Genomic DNA, 18,828 nt, shown 5'->3' on the forward strand with positions numbered 1-18,828 from the left:
GATACACAGCCTTGCATCTACAAGGTTTAGCTGTATATTCACTCGTTGATCTAGATCTTCTAAGGGGACATGAAAGATGAAAATGGGGTAAAGCTTGTCCATGAAGCACTGGGAATAATTCAAGCAGAGGACAGGGTGTCAGGACTCCTAGGTGCTTTCTTTGCTATAATAAATCCTTGCCTCCTGGTCTCTGACTAGTGAATGATGATATTTACTACTTAGGATTCATCATGCAGCAATGATTCTTAATCAAAGTTATTGCAACCCTAAGGTAGTTCTATATCTTGCAAACTAGAAAGGATTTCTGTTATCCAAGGATTGAGAAAGATCCGGCATCCTAAAATGCTTTATATCTTACATAGTCTTTCTCCTCCTCTCTAGAAAACAATAATAATTTTGCTTGGGCATAATTCTTGCACTGTGATACTGTAAAATTAGTATCATGACATTTGTCAACGCTAACAAATGATTGTTACCTTTGAAGTAAATCCTCATGATGTACATCAGAACCTGGAGTCTGTGAACAAACAAGCAAGAAGAATAGCATTAAGCAAAAGGGCAAACTAACTCTACGTACCCTACATGTATACATACCCCTACCGTAACCCACTTCTGTATAGGTTGCATCTTTTACTACATAATCTTCTCCATCGTGTTGTAGTTACTCACACACTTATTTTCCAGAGCTTCCTTAGTACAGTGTATTTTCATAGCCTGGTAATCCTTTCTTAGTTACTACTTGCATTAATGAATGTATTACACATGGCTTAAAATTAAATTTGCCTAGCTGAACACAAATTCAGTCAAATGAAATGCTGCTCTAAACTAAATTTCTCAGGATCTACTCCTTTTCAACAAGGGACATTACCAGAACTCATTTAGCTAATTTACACGGATGGTACTCAGCCAATATGGTGTCTATTTAAAAACCCCTGAACGTAACAGAGGAACATCATTGATTCCAGATGGTCTGTGGAGAAGACAGTGGCAGAAATGTTTGCTCTAGGAAAGCAGACGTTCCTTAAAAAAAGATCATTTCTTTGTTTTTCTATGGCACCATCCACAACCAATAAAGACAGTAGTGCGAAAAAAGACCAAACCCTTGCTCTAAAGGACCACACATCTGCGCCTCTGCAGTTAAGACAATTATTTCCTTTCAAAGGGAGAGGTACTCATAAGGAGTTCAGGAGTGCTGAATTTCTAATAGGAATCTTTTATCCCAAGGAAAAGTATGAGGTCTTGATGAATACCACCTCAAATCTGAAAGTTGTTTTGTGATAAGGCAGAATCTCCCCCACTTCTTTGCAGCTGTAGACTTGCAATGGCTACAAATTTTTGTCCATTGTGCATTTCTATACTTCTTTAAAGACTGAGAGCTGTGGTTAGAGGCTTTTAACTGGGCCTCAGATCTGTTTCTGATATTCATTTCCAACTAGTAAGATAAGTAAAGATCAACCAAATCTCACTGTAATAGAACAGGCAGGAGAACTTTACCCACTGATTCATACATCAGAAATACATCTTTGTGGTTCTTATAGACCTTCTGCCTTCTAGGTAGGAAACCAGTTTCTATGGAAAGCATTTCAACAGGGTGGAAAATCTACTGCAATTCTTAATAATTTGTTCTACTGGTGATCAGCAAAATTATTCCAGTTTGAATTTTCTCAGCTTCTTCTTCCAGTCAATTGATCCGATATGCTCATCGTTAGGAAAACCCAATCACTCTAATCAAATATTATGGTTCTCTGCAAGAGCACTGTGATCACATTTCCTCCTGCACGAAGTCAGCTGGCTGCTTTTAGTCTCAGGTTATACTGGAACACTGAACAGCACGTATTTCCAGTCATTTTTCACCAGAAGCCTTTGATGTTTGTGGAAAGATTCAAGTCCTGAATGCCCTAACTGTGACCCCAAACTACATCATCAGCTCTCTTCACCATCACAGGGGAGGAAATGGGTCATGTTTAGCACACTTCCTGCTTGTACTTACTCTTTGCAAACTTCCTATTGCAGTGACTGTTTTAATGTCAGCTGGCCTCAGAGTATGAACTGTAGAAAATAAAAGACATCAGGTTAAAAAAGAGCTGTAATCTTAATAGAAAATCACATTCACCAGTATATTAAAGCAACAAAACTGATTAAAACTTTAGTCTATACTGATTGTCAAAACTGGCAGTTTTAAATCGGTCAGAGGATGAGAAACTTTACTCAGGTGTTCAATAAATACTTTGGGTACTTAGGTGCACTGAAATGCTCAACCACCAAGCAAGGAGAGGCCACAGAACACTGCTGTGAATAACTGAAGTAATAGTAGCATCCGCAGTTAGTAGCTGAAGAAACTAAGATAGAAAAGCAATTATGATTAGAACAATAACTATGGAAATTGTAGAATCTACCTCCACTTATACCTCACATCCCACATATATGCATCCCCTCAAACAGCTGATTTCTCCCCCAGTCCATTCTCAAATGATTCTGGGAGGGAAAGCCTCTACAAGGATAACATCAAACACAAACCTGAAGATGCAGGGGTCTCGGGAAACATCACCTGCTCACATGAAAGCTGGAAGTTTCTTATAGCCTTTGGCATAAACAAAGAAATAGGGTTGATTGTTTAGATCTAACAGAAAGGGTCCCATGGGCTCCATTTTTTTACACACTACCAAGCTCTTACTCACATAACTACGGTTTTAAAGAACAAAACCCAACCAACCAAAAAACCCACAGTTTTTTTACTGGTTAACAAAGAATTTGGCCTAAGCAAATGATTAAATGAGCTGAACATAACCTGCTGCATCCATTACTGGAAATACTGAGTGCTTAATCTGAAAGATGTCATAAGGACAGCTGCTGCATGCATTTTCATGTGCCAAGGGATGCCCAAAGGAGACAACAAAAAGCCTCATCTCCAGTATGCAACAGGAAAGGCAGAATGATCCAATTCTTGCTCCTTGACAACTGGCAAAATTTCCAGGTGATCATGGAAACACTAAAGAAGTGGGGGAAGATAGTTGCTTTTGGGACAAAAATATGAGTGATGTTTTTCACCCAGCATGAGAGACATCTCAGTACAACTAGGAACATAAATCATGGAATGGTTTGGGTTAAAAGAGACCTTAAAGATCATCCTGTTTCAACCCCTTGTCACAGGCAGGGACACCTTCCAGTAGAGCACGTTACTTAAAGCCCCATCTGGCCTGGCCTTGAACAATGCCAGGGATGGGGCAGCCACAGCTTCTCTGGGCTACCTATTCCAGTGTCTCCCCAACCTCACAGTAAAGAATTTCTTCCTAATACCTTATCTAAATCTCCCCTCTGTCAGTTTAAAGCGCTTGTCCCTTGTCCTATCCATACAAGCCCTTGTAAAAAGTCCCTCTCCAGATTTCTTGTAGGCCCCTTTAAGCCACTGGAAGCAGCTCTAAGGTCTCCCCAGAGCCTTCTCTCCTCCAGGCTGAACAACCCCAGCTCTCTCAGCCTGTCTCCAAGGTGCATAAATCCAACTGCCCGTGTCACTGACAAAAATGTTGAACAGCAGCAGTCCCAATATCAATCCCTTATCCACCAAGTGGTTCATCTGTTTAATCCATGCCTCTCCAGTTATAGAGACAAGGATGCTGTGCGGGACAGTGTCAAATGCCTTGCACAAATCCAGGTGAATGACATCTATGTGACTACAGATATGGCTCAACATCTAGTACTTTAAAGACAGATGAAAGTCAGCCTCCCTGAGGTGGCTTGGCTAGGGCTTCCCTTGTCACTAGACCATACTTGGCTAGGTGACCATCACTACTATGTAATGGCAAAATCTACATTGCAATAAGGACCACCACGGTCCCCACACATCCCTTTAGTCCCCAGTTGAAGGAATTTAATGGCACACACACTTTGCACCATTTTAGCACACAGAAGAGTTTAATCTTATGTTTCTAAAAGGACAACAGAGTATCTAGGAACAAGTGCTAACCACAAACTACCTACATACAGGATATACAACCTAATACCAAATGTTGCTCTGAGAAACACTGATTTCCTGATCAGGTACTGTAATTTTGGAGCTGCAGTATCACATTGCTGAGTCATTTGCTTTGCATTTATTCTTTGCAGAATCAAACAGTTTAGAGCACCAAGCTGTACTTTTGATTCTTCTGCCTGCCTCAGAGGAAGCAACAGCTGGAGAGGTGATGACAGGTACTGAATAAAGGAAAAAAAGAACCGTACTCATACCTTACCTTTAGTTTCCCCCATTCTTCCAGATGATCAGCATTACCTTAAAAACATTAAAAGAATTAGCTGTGCTGCCTTGCCTTCCCCCCACCATCCCTTTAAAAAAGCAGCTCAGAAGATTTAATATACCCAAAACCACAGAATCTTGAAAAGAGCAACCTTGCTCCTCTGCCCTACTTTCCAGAGGTGAGACTCATCCCAACAAAGGTATTTTCTTAGTTTTGTTATACTAGAATAAGCTTTTAGTTATTATAAGCAGGTGAGATCTGTTGAAATCAGTGGAATACAGTGAAGTCATACACACAAGTGATGGATTGCTTCTGCATCTCCTCAACCAACCTCATCCTCCACAGGCCTTTTCTACCAGTTTTCCTCTTCAGTACATTCCATATATCACTGTAGTCTTATCCTGTCCAAATTTAAAGACATTTGGACATGTACAAGGTGGAACTCCTTAGAAAGAGCAATTCACATTAATCTTCATCTTCCACATTCAGGCAGTAACATCACACTGTTGTGAGTGCTGTAGCAGTACAGAAACATCTGTAGTTTCTTCTCCGAGAGTCTTGACAGATGAAATGGCTACAGACCTGACTTCTGGCTCCACAGGCTATTTCAGCAAATCTTATTCTCTTTCCTTGAGTACACACTTGGATTTATACACATATATTTTGGTTTATCCTAAAAATCTCCACAAAGGTAACCATGAAGTCTGGGTCTGGATCCTCAGCTGAACTTCAAAGCATGCTCACAGCTGTGTCCCTACCTATGCCACACTGCAGCCATCAGCATCCAGCAAGTCTCATAACAAGTCTTGCTGTGCTTGGAATAGCTGCCCTTTAGTACCCAGGAGCTACTTCTGGAACATTTTGTCTTGCTGCATACTTCTGCTTGTACATCTTTCTTTGCCAAGAGAAAACGCAGAGCCAGCTCAGAGCAGCACGTGAGATATGCTTGGGCATAGGGCAGCTGGCAGCACTCATGCTGCAAGGAGGTGGCATGCCTGGCCCAAGCAGGACAAGGGTACCAGTGCACACAGAGGTCAGCACGGTAGAAGAAAGCTACTACTGCTCCCCATGTCCGCCTCAGCCTGTCTCATGAGTCACACTACAGTTACCCTTAGTAACTGTCAGCAACTTCCATATATTTGGGGGTTATCCCCACTTGTGTTTCAGGCATGAGCCATTTGCAAATTTATATACCTTTTACTGTATTCGATAGAAATTTGGGACACTTGTTGCTGGCTGCCATTTAAAATGTCATTTAAAATTTGTGCTTGTTCAGTCAGTGTTTCTAGATGATGCTTTACTCAGGACAATAACCAGAGCCCCAGCTCTCATATTTGAGATACTGGAGACATGTACAATGAGAGACTGGCCTGCATCATGCAAATCTGTTGCAGAAACTCAGCATCTTTGAGAACTTTAGTTTCAACTATATTTGAGAATAGATCCACGGGTTGTATCAAGGGAAAAAGCGGGTTCAATCCCAGTGTCCAGGACTAGAGGGAATCTTGGAGGGCATGAACAATCCCTCAATATTTCAAATATTTAAGTATGGCTGTACTGTGTCAGAATGAAGCTCCATCCAATATAAGATTCTGCCTCTGACAACATCCAGATGCAGAAGTTTAAAGAAAGAATAAGGAAAATACATTTGTACTTCCATGCTTTATCCTCTCAACGATCAATGCTACTGGTGTCCCTCAGAAAGCAATTACCTACTGCTAGAGAACACCCTGAGCCTGCCCTTTCATGAATTTGCTGTTTGTTCTTCCTATCTTTTTTGCTCTTTTTTGCTTCCCCCAAGACCTGTGGCAAAGGCGCTTCATAATTTAATAGTGCTCAAAAAAAGTACTCTCATTTGTTAATAACTTGATCTGTTTCCTTGTTCTTGTAAAGAGTTGTCATTTCCCCGTTTCCACAAAATTTACCATTTAACATATGTGTATCTTATCGTACACCTCTCCATCCTTCTTCCAAGCTGAAGTGAGTCTGTTTGATCTCATGTGGAAGTTGTTTCATAAGTCTGAGTACTCTTCCCCTCTATCCTCCTCCTAGCTTTTCCCTCATGCAGACAACTGTCAAGATGAAGTATGGACCCATACATAGCAGCAGAAGTGTTTTCTATCCTGTTCTCTCCCTGACTCCTGAAATCGTTTGTCTCTGACTGTTTCTAACACTGAGCTGATGCCTTCAGACAGCTACGTTCTGTGACCAAGCAGTATTTGATTTAGAGTTCACCATGGTGTACACATAGCTAGAGTAAGTTTTCCCTTATGCATTACTTTTAAGTTTTCATTCTGAGCATCCTAAATAGTTTTATATCAGCCAACTAGCATGACCCTTTATTCAGATCATTTCTGAATACATGGAGAGCCCACATCCCCGTGCAGCTTTTGCAGGTTCACTCTCCCCTCTTCTCACAGATTGAACCTGCAATCTGATTGCTCAGTCGCCAGCTTTTAACCATGGGCCTGCAAAGGTGCCCTCACTCTTAGACCATGACAGTTGGCTTCCTTAAGAGCTCTTGCTTAAAAGGATTTGTGGAAATACAAACACAGCCCAGCTGAAGAATTAATCCATGGGTATATGCCCATTGTAATGGATTTTCTTCCTCCACAGGGAAGGTCCCCGTTATATCGTATTTACCCCAAGTCAGTTCACTCAGTTCTTTATGCTGCTATCACCAATTTGTTTTGTGCAGAAGACAACCTTGCTGCTTTTCTACAACTGCCACTGCAGCTCTCCAGATCCCCCTAAAACAGAGCCCATTATAAAAACTGGTTTCCCACTTGCCATCTTCCATTCCCAACACCAATACTGATTCAAGAAGTAGTTTGCACCGCAGTTAATACAATGGACAGGTTCCTATTTCTGCTTGGCTCATCCCCTCGGGTGGGTATCATCTAATCTTGGCAGTTTTGATTTTGTTATCAATTTGTTCAAGGATTTGACCCTTTCCCCACTTGTCCCATGCTGAACAGCTCTGAGTGCAAGGCTGCTTTTAAGCTGGGTGCAGAGACACCAAAGAAAAGAAGAAATTAGTTTTTCTGTTGGGCTTCAGCTTTCTTCCACACATCAGTCACCCCTACAGGCTCCCTGTTTCAGATGTACTTAAAAGAGGACTTATTAGCTGTTATTCCTTCAAAAATGATTCATTGTTTCCCCTCAGATTCATTTTTGGCTTGGCTGATTAAATTTTAACTTCTTTAGTTTTCTTCATTTGCTTTCCATAGGATGATTCCTTTAACTCCTGCTGCTCCCAATATTACAGTTACTCCCTTACGTTGCCATTTAATACTTCTAGTTTGTATTTTTAATTTTCTCAACATCACAAAAGAAAAAAAAAAGTGAATTTTTTTTCTGGCAATTCTTCCCAGATTGAGGAGAAAGATTCTACTCCTTCCTCCCTTGCTCTTGTAGTTAACCTGTTTCAGCTAATAATTCTTATGGGCTGCTCTCAAGCAACTTTTCCTCAACCAAATTTTCACAGAACTGTAGTCACCGTGCTTCTTTTCCTTTAAATTAAAAGGCTCAGCTGAAAGCATTTCTGCTGTTTATTTTAGGAATCAAAACCTCCTAACAGTTAGTTATTTATCAGAGCACCTTACAAGCCTCTGAAGACACTTACCCGCTCGTAAGGTAAAGCATTATCACTATTTATCATTACTTCCTTGCATTCAGAGAGCTGAAGCATAGAGCCAAGTAGGCCAAAATATACACAACATTTTTAGTCCCAGAGCACCTATAAAACTGACTTCTGGCACCAAACATGGACTTCACAGACCCAGTACAGAGAACAAAGACTGCTCGCTACCCTGAGACTTGCAGGAATCTGTACAACGATGCCCTGAGTACCAGGATGCTGCCTGACCCATTCACACAGTCTTTTATCACCAAAAAGTCAGTGATTATAAATATGAATTTAGGAAAAGCCTCTGTCCCTTTCTTGAACTTCTGCATTATTTTGGGACAGATCTCACTTTTAGTCTAATTACTTGATGTTTTTCTTAGCAGAAAGCCTTCATGCCTGCCTAAGATGCAGTCCATCTCCAGAACAGTACAAAGGCATATATCTTCATTGAAAATGATCAAACATACCCAAAATTACATACAAGATCACAGTTTTACTCACAGATTTTCTTCATCCTGCTTCTAAGGCTCCTGCTATATACCCACCTTGCAACACCTAAAAATATAGTTCCTAAATACTGTGTAACTCAAATCCAAAGGCCTTGCAAAACTTACCTTCCGAGAAGAGCAATGAAAGGAACAACAGGCCTAACAATATCTTCATGATAAGTGCCTCTATGAACTGATAATCCTGGAGTGCTCTCTGTTAGACGCTAAGGCTGCGAAGAAAGAAATTCTCTTCTTTTTCCTCCTTTATATTTTAACAAGCTGATAAACCAGCAGCCATAAAACTTATTAGCCTCTTTACCTTTGGAAAGCAAAGTGACAGTGATATCCAACCTAAAGAAACATGCAATCTCAGTTTATAAGTTACCCCATCCAAGGGTCAAAGGAATACAGAAGTGGCACAGCTACTCTCACCTGCTCAGAGAGGACTGGCTGCTTTCCTGAGGGACTACAATCACGTGAGTCAGCTTCCAGCAGGGTCAAGGCTCTTCTAGTCAATACAGAACACATTAATTTGGCATTAGTTTGTCTCTACCAGGCAGGGAAGGAGCCTCTGCTCCTGAGGCAACAAGGGCAACCAACTGTGTAACAGCTCACACCCACATGAAGAGGAAGGCTGTGCTCTTCTTCTTGTTTCCTTCCATGCCTCTGCTCCTTCCTTGCCTTCAGCCAGCCTCATCTCTCTTCCACTAGCTGCAGAAGCACCAGTTCATTTCCCAATGCACCATAACTCCAAACCCCTCAGTTTGACTGGCTGACAGAGGGTCATGAACAACACCAGACACAGCACAAAAGAGCATGGAAGGGTTGTGACCTGAGCGAGGAGAGTAAGCCTCCACATATTGCAGCAGCAAACTGTGATGCAGAGCAGCACAGGTCTGCCTTGTGCTGTGAAACCTTGTCCTAAAGTGAGACAAAGTAAGGGATGTGTCACTTGAGACCATGAAGTTCCTCACTAGTGAGAGAAGCAGAGAGGTTTTGAGGGAAAATAACACAAGCCATTGAGTACCACCAGTCCTGGCAGCAGGCAGGTTAAAGACCACCTCTACAGTTTCAGCCCATAGGATGCAGGCAGTGCTTCCTGAAAGTTTTCCTTCACTGAGGCATGCCTTACCAGTATTTGCCAAGACAGAGAACTGGTGGACAAGCAGGATCAGTAACTGTGCCCTCATTCTGCAAAGAGATCTCCAAAACCCTTGCTACAATGCCATTGCAGTAACCTGGGCACTTTTGCAGGGTCAGAGTGTGCACTGCGATGTGATACTCCCCATTGAGACTGTTATGCCTTAATTACAGGATCAAACCTCTGAAGACCAGCCTGCTGCCCTCACACAAAACACCAGAGTACCCTCTGGTCTCCCCAAAGCCCACTGACACCCAGATAGAACTCCTACATGAATAATGGGAGGCTGCTTAAGTAAATAGCTTTAAATGCCACCGACACACCCAGCTCAGGCAGTCTAACCCATCCTTCAAAGGGCTGTGTTTATTTTGGCTTCCTGCTGTTTCATGACTAAAATTTGACATTCTTGGAAGGAACACATTAGAAGCAGATCTTATGCCCACTTTCCTTTTCAAAATCAGGAATGCAACACTAATTCTGGACACAAACAGCCCTTGTTCAGTGACATGCAAGAAAGAATCTGCATAGAGAGGGGAAAGCGTTCCTCCACCCCCTGAGTCTCCAAGCTCATGCCAGGACAAACATACCCCAAACCTCACCAGTGCAAGGGGCTGCTCACCTCAGACACAGCAAAATGATCAAGTCTGAGAGGGATGAGCTCATTCCACTCGTGGGTCTCACAATCTGAAGCACAGTTGAGCACCCAGACTCCTTTGACCAGCAAGGTAATGAAAAATTAGAAGCTTACTCACTGTTAGGACACACCAGTCAACAGCTCCCCTGTCTGGGCTGAGGTGAAATGGAGCTCCCAGGAAGATAAGCAGGATGAGGGAGGCCCCAGGTGAGGCTGGTCAGGGCTGTTATCGCCTGCCAGTCAAAGTGGCACTGCACAGTTTCAGCATGGATGGGAGCTACCTTTGGTGGGTTTTGTCATTACATGAAAGGGTTTGTGGCTGATTCACTCCTTGACAGAGAGCTGTCGCTGTCAACAAGTCTGAGAAACAGACTTAATGAGCCAGAAGTGTTTAAAATCCCAGAAAGCGTCTTCCTCATTGTACGCCAATCAAACACAGGAAGGAAGATAGCGTTAATCCATAACATTTGCCATAAACCACAGCTCCAAGACTTAGAGTTTAGCCTTTAGACACTGTGACACGCTCCAGAAAGAAAACAGCATTAACTACAAGGCTTGTAAATCTTCTGTAAACACTCCTTCCCACCACTCAAGCATCAAAATAGCTCTGAGATTGAGCAGCAAATAGCAAGTGGCAGCAAAGATCAAAGAAGTCTGCAAAAGAGAGAAGGGACAATTTTATCTTAGATGTAGAAGGTGTCAGAGATAAATTAAAGCTTTTGCATTAGTATAAGAGCAAAGCTAGATGCTGCTACAGAAGGCACGGAGAGCTCCAGGCCATGAGACAGCCCTCAGCTGATGGTACTGTTGAATACCCTAGGGAACCACAGCCATACAGCTGATTACTGAATGATCAACCTACTGCTGCTCAAGCTGGACAAGGAGCTAGCTGGACCTTGGAGCTAACCCTGTTTGAGCTCTGCGAGTCTTCTTAGCACCTGCCCCGGATGGAGAAGGCTCAAAACATAATTGGCACAGTAGAGCTTTGCATGGGAGCTGGTGGTGAAGGGCAGAAGCTTTGTGCCTTGGTGCAAGAGAAGGACCCGTTTAATACATCTAGGCTGAACAGTGCAAAACACCACGAAAACAAAAGTCAGGTCCCAGTCTCAGCTTCAGAGTAAGCAACACCCAGATACTCAAACATAAACATTCAGACATATTAGCCAAACTTCCTGGCCCATTGCCTCATTCTTAGGCGGCTTATAATAAACCTAGAGCTTTACCTCTCATACCTGCTATGGGAGTTACAGCTGGGAAAGCCAAGGGATTTTTCTACCTTGTCTTAAAGATTTTTCTTATCTGCTTGCTGAAACAGAGCTCTTCCTTGCATTCCTTTTACTTAATACAGAATATTGAGAACCAGAAGCTCTGACAACCTATCTGCCTCCTCAGCTATAGAGCCAGTGTTTTAAAATACAAATAGTGAATCTATGGCTGCACACTAAAAGAAAAAAGGAAAAACAAAACCCAGACACAAAAACCCATAGTACTCAACCACTCGTAATTAAACACATGGTGTTTATCACCATGAGCACAACCTTTTACTGAGTAAGTTAGGGAGGCAACTTGCTCAGCATCTAACAAGCAGAGGCCATATAACAGAGGATCATGTAATTGTATCCGCAAAACTATCCTATTACACAGGCATAACAGAGGACATTGTGGAAACACAAAGGCAGACTGATTCTCGGTTTCATTTGCAGATGCAGCCTGTCTGTGACCTGTCAGTGCTTCAGCCAGTTCTACTGCCTAGCCAAGGCTTTAGATAGTGACTCTGGATGCATTGTATTGTTCTATCTACAAGACCCTCGCATGACAGTGATGTGAAATCATCAGGAGTAAATCACATACAACTGCGAGACGTTTCTCATTTCTTCATGCTGTTGTGCCACCGCCTCCTGTTGCTGCTCTTCACGTTGTGAGCGTTCCCTCTGTACCTAAACAGCAGATCTTCTTGGACAGGAGAATCCAGGCGTGCAGCTGAGGGCGACACAAGCGAGGCCAAGGACAGCCAAGGGACGTGAATCACGGGGCAGCAATGCCGCAGCAATAAGCGGGAGGGCTGCGCAGCTTGAAGGAGGCTGCTACCACCTGCTGGAGAGAATGCAAGTACCCAAAGGAACACAGGAAACCAAACGCTAATTTAGCCGTTTAGGGCAGGAGTCAGCAAGCGCCGCCCTGCGAATGGCCAGGTTACGGAAAGCGGGCGAAAAGCCTTGCACTACTTGGTGCCCTTCTTAAAAACACCCCAAGTTTCTGGAGTTGAAGAAGAGGAGGATGTAAATTGTTTGTAAAATGGCTTTCAAAAAGGCATGCCTGTAAAAAAGCCTCAGATACGCTTCTGTAATGTTTTTTTCTAAGCTCCGCACATGACTGGAGCACTGGACTCTTCACTTGGGTACTTGGGACTGGCAGAGCTCCTACGGAGACCTGAAATGTGGCCATAAGCAAGCAAATAAGCAAGGTCACTGCTGAAGTTATAGCCATGTTTTGGATGAGCTACGAGGCAGCAGCCTCCTCCAACCACCTCACAGTAGATGAAGGCAGCAGTATTACAGTGAAACCTCACAATAACTGAATGAAACTGAGAATTTCTTCCTTGTGCCTGCAGGAGGGTGCAACCTCCCCCTGTTTGATTGCTTGACAAGGGCACAAGCCCTTTAGCCACTGACCTGAGGCTGGCACCAAAATAAAGCACAAAGTCCATCTCCACGGGATGTGCTTGGCACTGCTGGGAAGCTGGTGGTACCCCAGCCTGCCTTTGCAGCTCAGACAGCTGGCACAGGTCCCTCATGTCTCACTACTTGTCCTAAAAACATGATGCACCCACACAGCAAAAGCCAGATCTGCTCCTCACTGCCTTTTCTAGCATCTTCTGGGCCTTTTATATAGGTGAGCTGCAGATCATGGCATAAGCAGAAATCCCCCCTGCTCCACAAGGGCAAATGCCCCAGGGTTGTGGGAAGGAGGGAGGGGGTTCTCCTGCTAGTTGTTAACCTTCTGTAGGCCAGCTCATGCAGGCTGCAAGCCAGCTGAGGGCTCTGAACACACAGACAACAGCAGAAGTCAGGGCTTGAAGATCATCTGCTAAAGACTTTTTGCTGACTTTTCTATAGCGTGAGGGTTTGTTTTGAGTCTGTAAGCAGGAAGAAGATGGGGACCAGTTACTTCCCCTGTCCTCATGTTCAGCTGGCCCCTCAGTTATCAGATCAGGAGATAATGCTCGTTTCTGGAGAGCACTGTTTACAGCCACAGTCTTAGGAGAGTCCACCAGTGCTACCACAGCCTCGAGAGAGCAGCGCTGGCAGGAAGGCAGATAGCTAAGGGAAGCAGTTTGTCTGCCTCTGATAGACAGTGATGGAGTTTTAGAATAGGGACCAGAAAATGTATGCTGTCTTCCTGTGAGTCTCTGGGTGAGCTCACTGATGCTTGCACCCAAAGTAGCTAATTCTGAAAGATTTGCATGGAAATCAGGCACTAAATAAATACATCTGTGAACTGCAGCCCAAGTCTCAAAGTGCTGTGTTTGTTTTTTTTTCTGTGAAATGGAAGCACTAGTATTCCCTTTCTCCCATTCTTTTCCATTAAGCTATAAAACTCCCAAAGCAGTGCCAGCTTTTTGCTGTGTATTCACGCCACAAAGGGGCTCCGTTTACAGCCAGTGATGTAATTGCAGCAGCTGTGTGGGAAGCTCTGGACTGTGCTCTCTGAAGCTCTTCCCACATGAAGGTACAACACGCAGACTCCGTGGGGTCAGCCTGTCTAGGTGCCGTGGTGTCCCAGACTTGCCAGTCCATCTACCCACACCCCAAAAGACTCTGTTTACCTCACTCCGCTGCAGACATTTGTCTCTCAGCCTGCCTCTACGTGTCAGAGAACGTATCACCTTGACCTCAATGAGCTAGCCCCAGGTGTGCTATATTCCTTTTGTATCATTAATACTTGTGTTGTCCTTAAAAAGGGCTAGCTGGTGATAGCACAGTGGATGAGATGAGGAGAGGAGTTAAGGCTCCTTTTTGTCATAAGGTTGTTTGACCCTTCTGGCTGCAGTCACACCAAACACTTACAGGCTTTTAACCTCCAAGGTCCTTGATGTTGATCAGTTTTCATCCATATCCAGCAGAAGCACCTGGAGGTTATGGCTCAGCATGCTCCCTTTAAGTACTTTATACACCACAAATTGCGGCAAAAGTCCTCCCACCGTACTGTTCACCATCTATGAAATGCTCTGAGCTGCTCTCACCTGTTTTGTGGCTAAAAGAGCCAAACACAGGCTGCCCAGGTGCTCTGTGTCTTCTTGCTCACCAGTTCTTTCACCCAGTGAGTGTAGCCACACCGGGGCAAGCCTGAGGGTGATAGATCAAGCACTCAAAGAAGTGGGTTAAAAGGTCTTTGGACGTAGGCACACCTATTTTACTAAGGGGCCATGCAAGGGCAATCAGCTAAAGCCATCACTAACTGTGAAGAGGTGCCTACAGAAGCTAAATTTCCTTTTGTGAGCTAAAGAAATCACAGGGGAACAAAGAGCAAACACCATCAAGTCAATCTTGAACCCAAAGTCGCAGCTCCAGAAAGGGGAGCGGCTAATCAGGCAGAAAATAAATAGGAGGGGTGAGCATACAGAAACCACAGAAGCCAGCCTGGACTAGAAATATTTACAGTGCAGGGTGGGAAGGAATATCACTGCTCTGCCCAGAGCATACAGCTAGTGACCATTGACCAGAGACCATTGGCCTTTGGAAGGTCACGCTCGCTTCACCAACTGTAACTCTCCCAGTTGCCACGAGAGGACACCAAATTCCTGCGTTTTCACTCCGGAACGCGAGGGATATCCGGACCTTTCGGCTGGAATGAGGGAAAAATGTAATAGCAAAAGCTGTAGCTCCAGTCCTTAGGAGGGGAAGGCCAGGCCGGGGGATTCGTGATGAACCTGTGGTGGTCCAGGTGTACCATCACACAACAGTAGCTCCATCTCCTTACAGGCAGAAGCCGATGTCAAGCTTGCGTGTTTTCAGTGACTGCACGCTTTGAAGATCATTAATAATACAAAAAATATTAGTGATTCAAAGCAAACGCTAGATGACTGGAGACCAAAAGCCACTGCCAGCTGAACAGATGCTCTTATTCCGTATCTCCAGTGGAAGAGCCTTCCAAAATTCACAGCTTTGCCAAGCTTCATCCTGACATTTCAGCTGAATGGTGCAAGAATGCCATCGAGTGCTAGAGGCCTTTGTTTTTAAGATGGAAAGGCTGGGCTCTGGAACCGGCTATGGGTGCAGGCATGGGCCTGTGCATAGGATTTTCTGAACAATTAATCTGCACGTTATTATTTCAAGTGATCTCAATAAATTGCAAAAGCTGCTCAGAATCAACTGGATAAAATTCAATAAAAACACAGCAGAGTACTATGATTGGGAATGAGAAATTAAGTGCACAAATGAATGACTTGGAATAATTGGTTAAGCAGCAGTACTACACAAAAGGATCTGGAGGAATTAGAGTGGATCATATAATGAGTCAACTGAATGCTGCTGTTGCAACAAAAAAAACCAAACCTTTCTTTTGGGATATGTTAATGGAGTGTCATAAGTGTGTCACAGAAGGTCATTACTACTCTTTATCCCAAAAGAGCGCTCACTGATGCTAGACCTTGTGCCAGATTTGGGGCACCGGCGCAGCGTTTTCAGGAAGATGGAGTTCAGAGCAGCCCAACCAGCCCAACAATAAGCTTAAGAAACACTGAGGAGAGAGAGCTGCAGGGACTCAGGGAGCTTTTTCCAGGAGAAAAGAGGAGAGTTATGGTGGCTGCTCTGAAAACAGGGGTCTGTTCTAGCCAGCAGCAATTACTATCATGCATTAGTTTTCCCTGGCAGAGGAAAGATGCTCAGAGGGGTCCCAGGTCAGTGTGGAACAACGACACCAAACCCATGGCTAGTTTGGGTGTCATCTCAACAGGCATCTCTGCTCTTACCTAAGAGGGAAGGCATGCAGATGGGTGTTGGGAGGGGCCACCAGTTTTGATGTGACTGTCATTGACAACCTGGAAACTTGCTTTCAGTTGAGGAATGGTCGTTTTAACACAACAAAGTGGCACGCCCAGGAGTGCATACACAGACCACACCTACCGGAGCCAGCTTCCACAGGGCTGTTTGTACAGCAAGCAGAGGAAAAAATAAAGATTGGAGATGGAACTTCCCTTTTGCCCATTCCTACCCCAGGTCAACGTGACCTTATGAGTACCGTGGTAAGGCTGTCCATGTATTACTGCTTTCTGCAGCTCCTGGGGACCTTCATAGTCTGGCTAGCCTCACAGCTGCTGGTAGACTCCCACCCCTTCGACCTGGTCTCCACCAAGCACCTAAACAAATTTGGGTATATCCCCATTCAGTGAAGGCCTTAAGCACATGCTTAAATTTAAGCATGAGCTGCCAAAGAAGTATGTGTTCAACAACATCTGCAAACGAGGCCTTAACCTTTAAAAAGATGATAGATAAAACAACCCTAGCTAGGTTCAAACACTTTCCTCAAACTCCTTCAGGTTGAATCTACCACCCCTCTGACACTGAAATAGAGGCCTTGCATAAGAAGACTCTCTTGCTTCCTCTGTGCTGTAACTCATCAACCCTTCCCTGCTCCGGGGCACGTACCTCTAGGGACAGATGAGATCTGTTCCTGTTTGTTACTATGCAGAGCTAGATCTCAGCAGCAGTGATAAAGGCCCTTGCACATCCTAGCTTGCTTTCTGATACTTCCCTTTTCTCTGGAATTCATACTCCTCACCCGCCCTCGCTCCCTTCCCCCTTCCCTGTTTGCTCATACTTCTGGAAAGATGACTGAAGGTAACTAATGAGTAAGATGCTGCTGCACGTCATCGCCTGTCTGCTGCAAGAAGGGGTGAACAAGTTCGTTTGTCCACAGGTTAAAGTGAGGTTGCCATCCAAACAAGGATCATGTAATTGGGAGACCAAGCAGTGGGAAACCTGCCCTCTCTCCTCTCTCGTCTGGAGTGTTTAATTTCTCTTGTTTTCTTCATTGCGTACACCACTTTATGCCTGCACAGCATCTTTCAAGCAAGGATCTCAAAAGGCTTCACAGACCTTAATTAAACCTCATAAATCCCTAATTGATAGATGAAAATTCTGAGTCACAAAAAGGTGAAGTGATGCTCATGGTGAAACAGTGAGTCAGTTGCAGAGCTTGGAGCAGGGCTGTGGTGATCCCAGTCTAGTACTCGGCATCTTTACAGAAGACACAGATCTCCTTGGAAGGCGAGTTCACCAGCTGCCTGATGCAGCTCCAGTGGCTGTTCAATCACTGGTGGGGAACAAGCGTTGATGGCATTTGGTACTGTGGCACCCAGAACTGGCTATGAGTGGAGGCCAGGCTGCAGGAGTACCCTATAACCTGGGAACAGCCCCAGCCATGCCGCTCCCCCACCGGCTGCAACCCCAAAGCCTGCCTGGGCTCGGTACTTGGTTAATGGCCAATCCCAAACCCCCCATATGGCAGCCACGGGACAAGACCAGCCCTTTCACCATCCCAAACCAACATCCTGGCAGCGGGAGGGTCTTCATGCCATGATAAATGCCTGTAGGAGCAATGTCAGAGCTCCGGGCTGGCACAGGGACCACCGTGGACCAGAGCCAGCTCCTGGCTGTTGGGTGGCCCTAGGCAAGTCCCTTTTCTCCTGTGTTTCCCTCCCCAGCCTTTGTTTTCACACCGGAACATGTAGGCTCAGCAGGGCAGGGACTCTCCCGCCTGGGCGTTTGCACGGAGCAGCCCTGGCCATGCCCGGCCATGCTGTCGGGACAGCAGAGCCCTGCCCATCCCGCCTCGGAGCCGGGCAGCTGGGCCCTCTCGGTGGACATCGTCACAGTCTGCTTTCCAATTATAGCATTTCAGGGCTGCGACCGTGTTTAATTGTCTGAGCTTTATAAACACTCAATGGCCTTGGCTGACGCCCGAGTTAATGATCCCCTGCAGAAGCGACTTTGGCCGCCCGGCTCCCAGCCGGCCCTCGCCACGCCTGGCAGAAAGGGTCAATTAAAAAAAGACAGGAGAGGATAAAAACGTAGAAACGAGCCTTAAGAGATGATGGTGCACCTGAGGAAATGACACATAACCCCCTCCTGTCTGTGCGCTGAGCTGGGCTTTCCTGAAGGCAGCGCCTCTGCTCCTCAAGCCCACCTGCCTGCAGTGGAGCATCCCTTCCCACCATCCCAGTGACTGCCCGGGTAGAGGACCTGTTGCAGGACAAGCAGTTCCTTTCACCTACTGTGTCAAACCTATGTCTTTTGCCTTTGGGTTTTCCCCCCTGTTAATATCCACAAAGAAAAAAACCCAACACAACCCACCTCAAAAATGCAAACAGCATGAAAAACCCCACAAGAGTGAATAGCCAAGGCTTTTATGTTAATGAGAGAGCCGCTGACAGCATCAAAACAAAGGATAAATCTCTGGGTCAAATTTGCAAGTGATGTAAATAAGCCTATTGGGTTTCAGTGAGGAAGAGCACCGACTTTCATAGAGTATGCATATACGTACATACGCACCCTTCTGCTAAATCACCCCAGCTCAGTGGCACAGGGGACAGCGGGAGCACATGACACTTGGGTATAATTTGTCCATACGCACCTCTAAAGCTCAGCATTTCTATTTCAAAAGAACAAAAACCCAAAAGGGGCAAGCGCACAGCTGCAAGGCGG

General features: G+C 44.9%; 1 protein-coding gene across 1 annotated transcript in view; it reads right to left on the bottom strand.

Moving 5' to 3' along the window:
* PLB1 (phospholipase B1) overlaps positions 1-4,245 on the bottom strand; it is a 76,300-nt gene extending 72,055 nt beyond the window's left edge. Inside the window, exons 1-3 of the mRNA XM_057397019.1 lie at positions 4,230-4,245; positions 1,991-2,049; positions 477-517 (exon numbers count right to left, since the gene is read on the bottom strand). Of these exons, the coding sequence (XP_057253002.1) occupies positions 477-517; positions 1,991-2,049; positions 4,230-4,245 (116 nt within the window). The remainder of the gene's footprint in view (positions 1-476; positions 518-1,990; positions 2,050-4,229) is intronic.
* Between the last annotated feature and the right edge of the window lie 14,583 nt (positions 4,246-18,828).

The sequence above is a fragment of the Pezoporus wallicus genome, unplaced genomic scaffold (genome assembly GCF_028554395.1).
Source record: "Pezoporus wallicus isolate ANWC-B61680 ecotype Strahan unplaced genomic scaffold, APGP_CSIRO_Pwel_v1 contig_14703, whole genome shotgun sequence".
In the NCBI taxonomy this organism is placed as follows: domain Eukaryota; kingdom Metazoa; phylum Chordata; class Aves; order Psittaciformes; family Psittacidae; genus Pezoporus; species Pezoporus wallicus.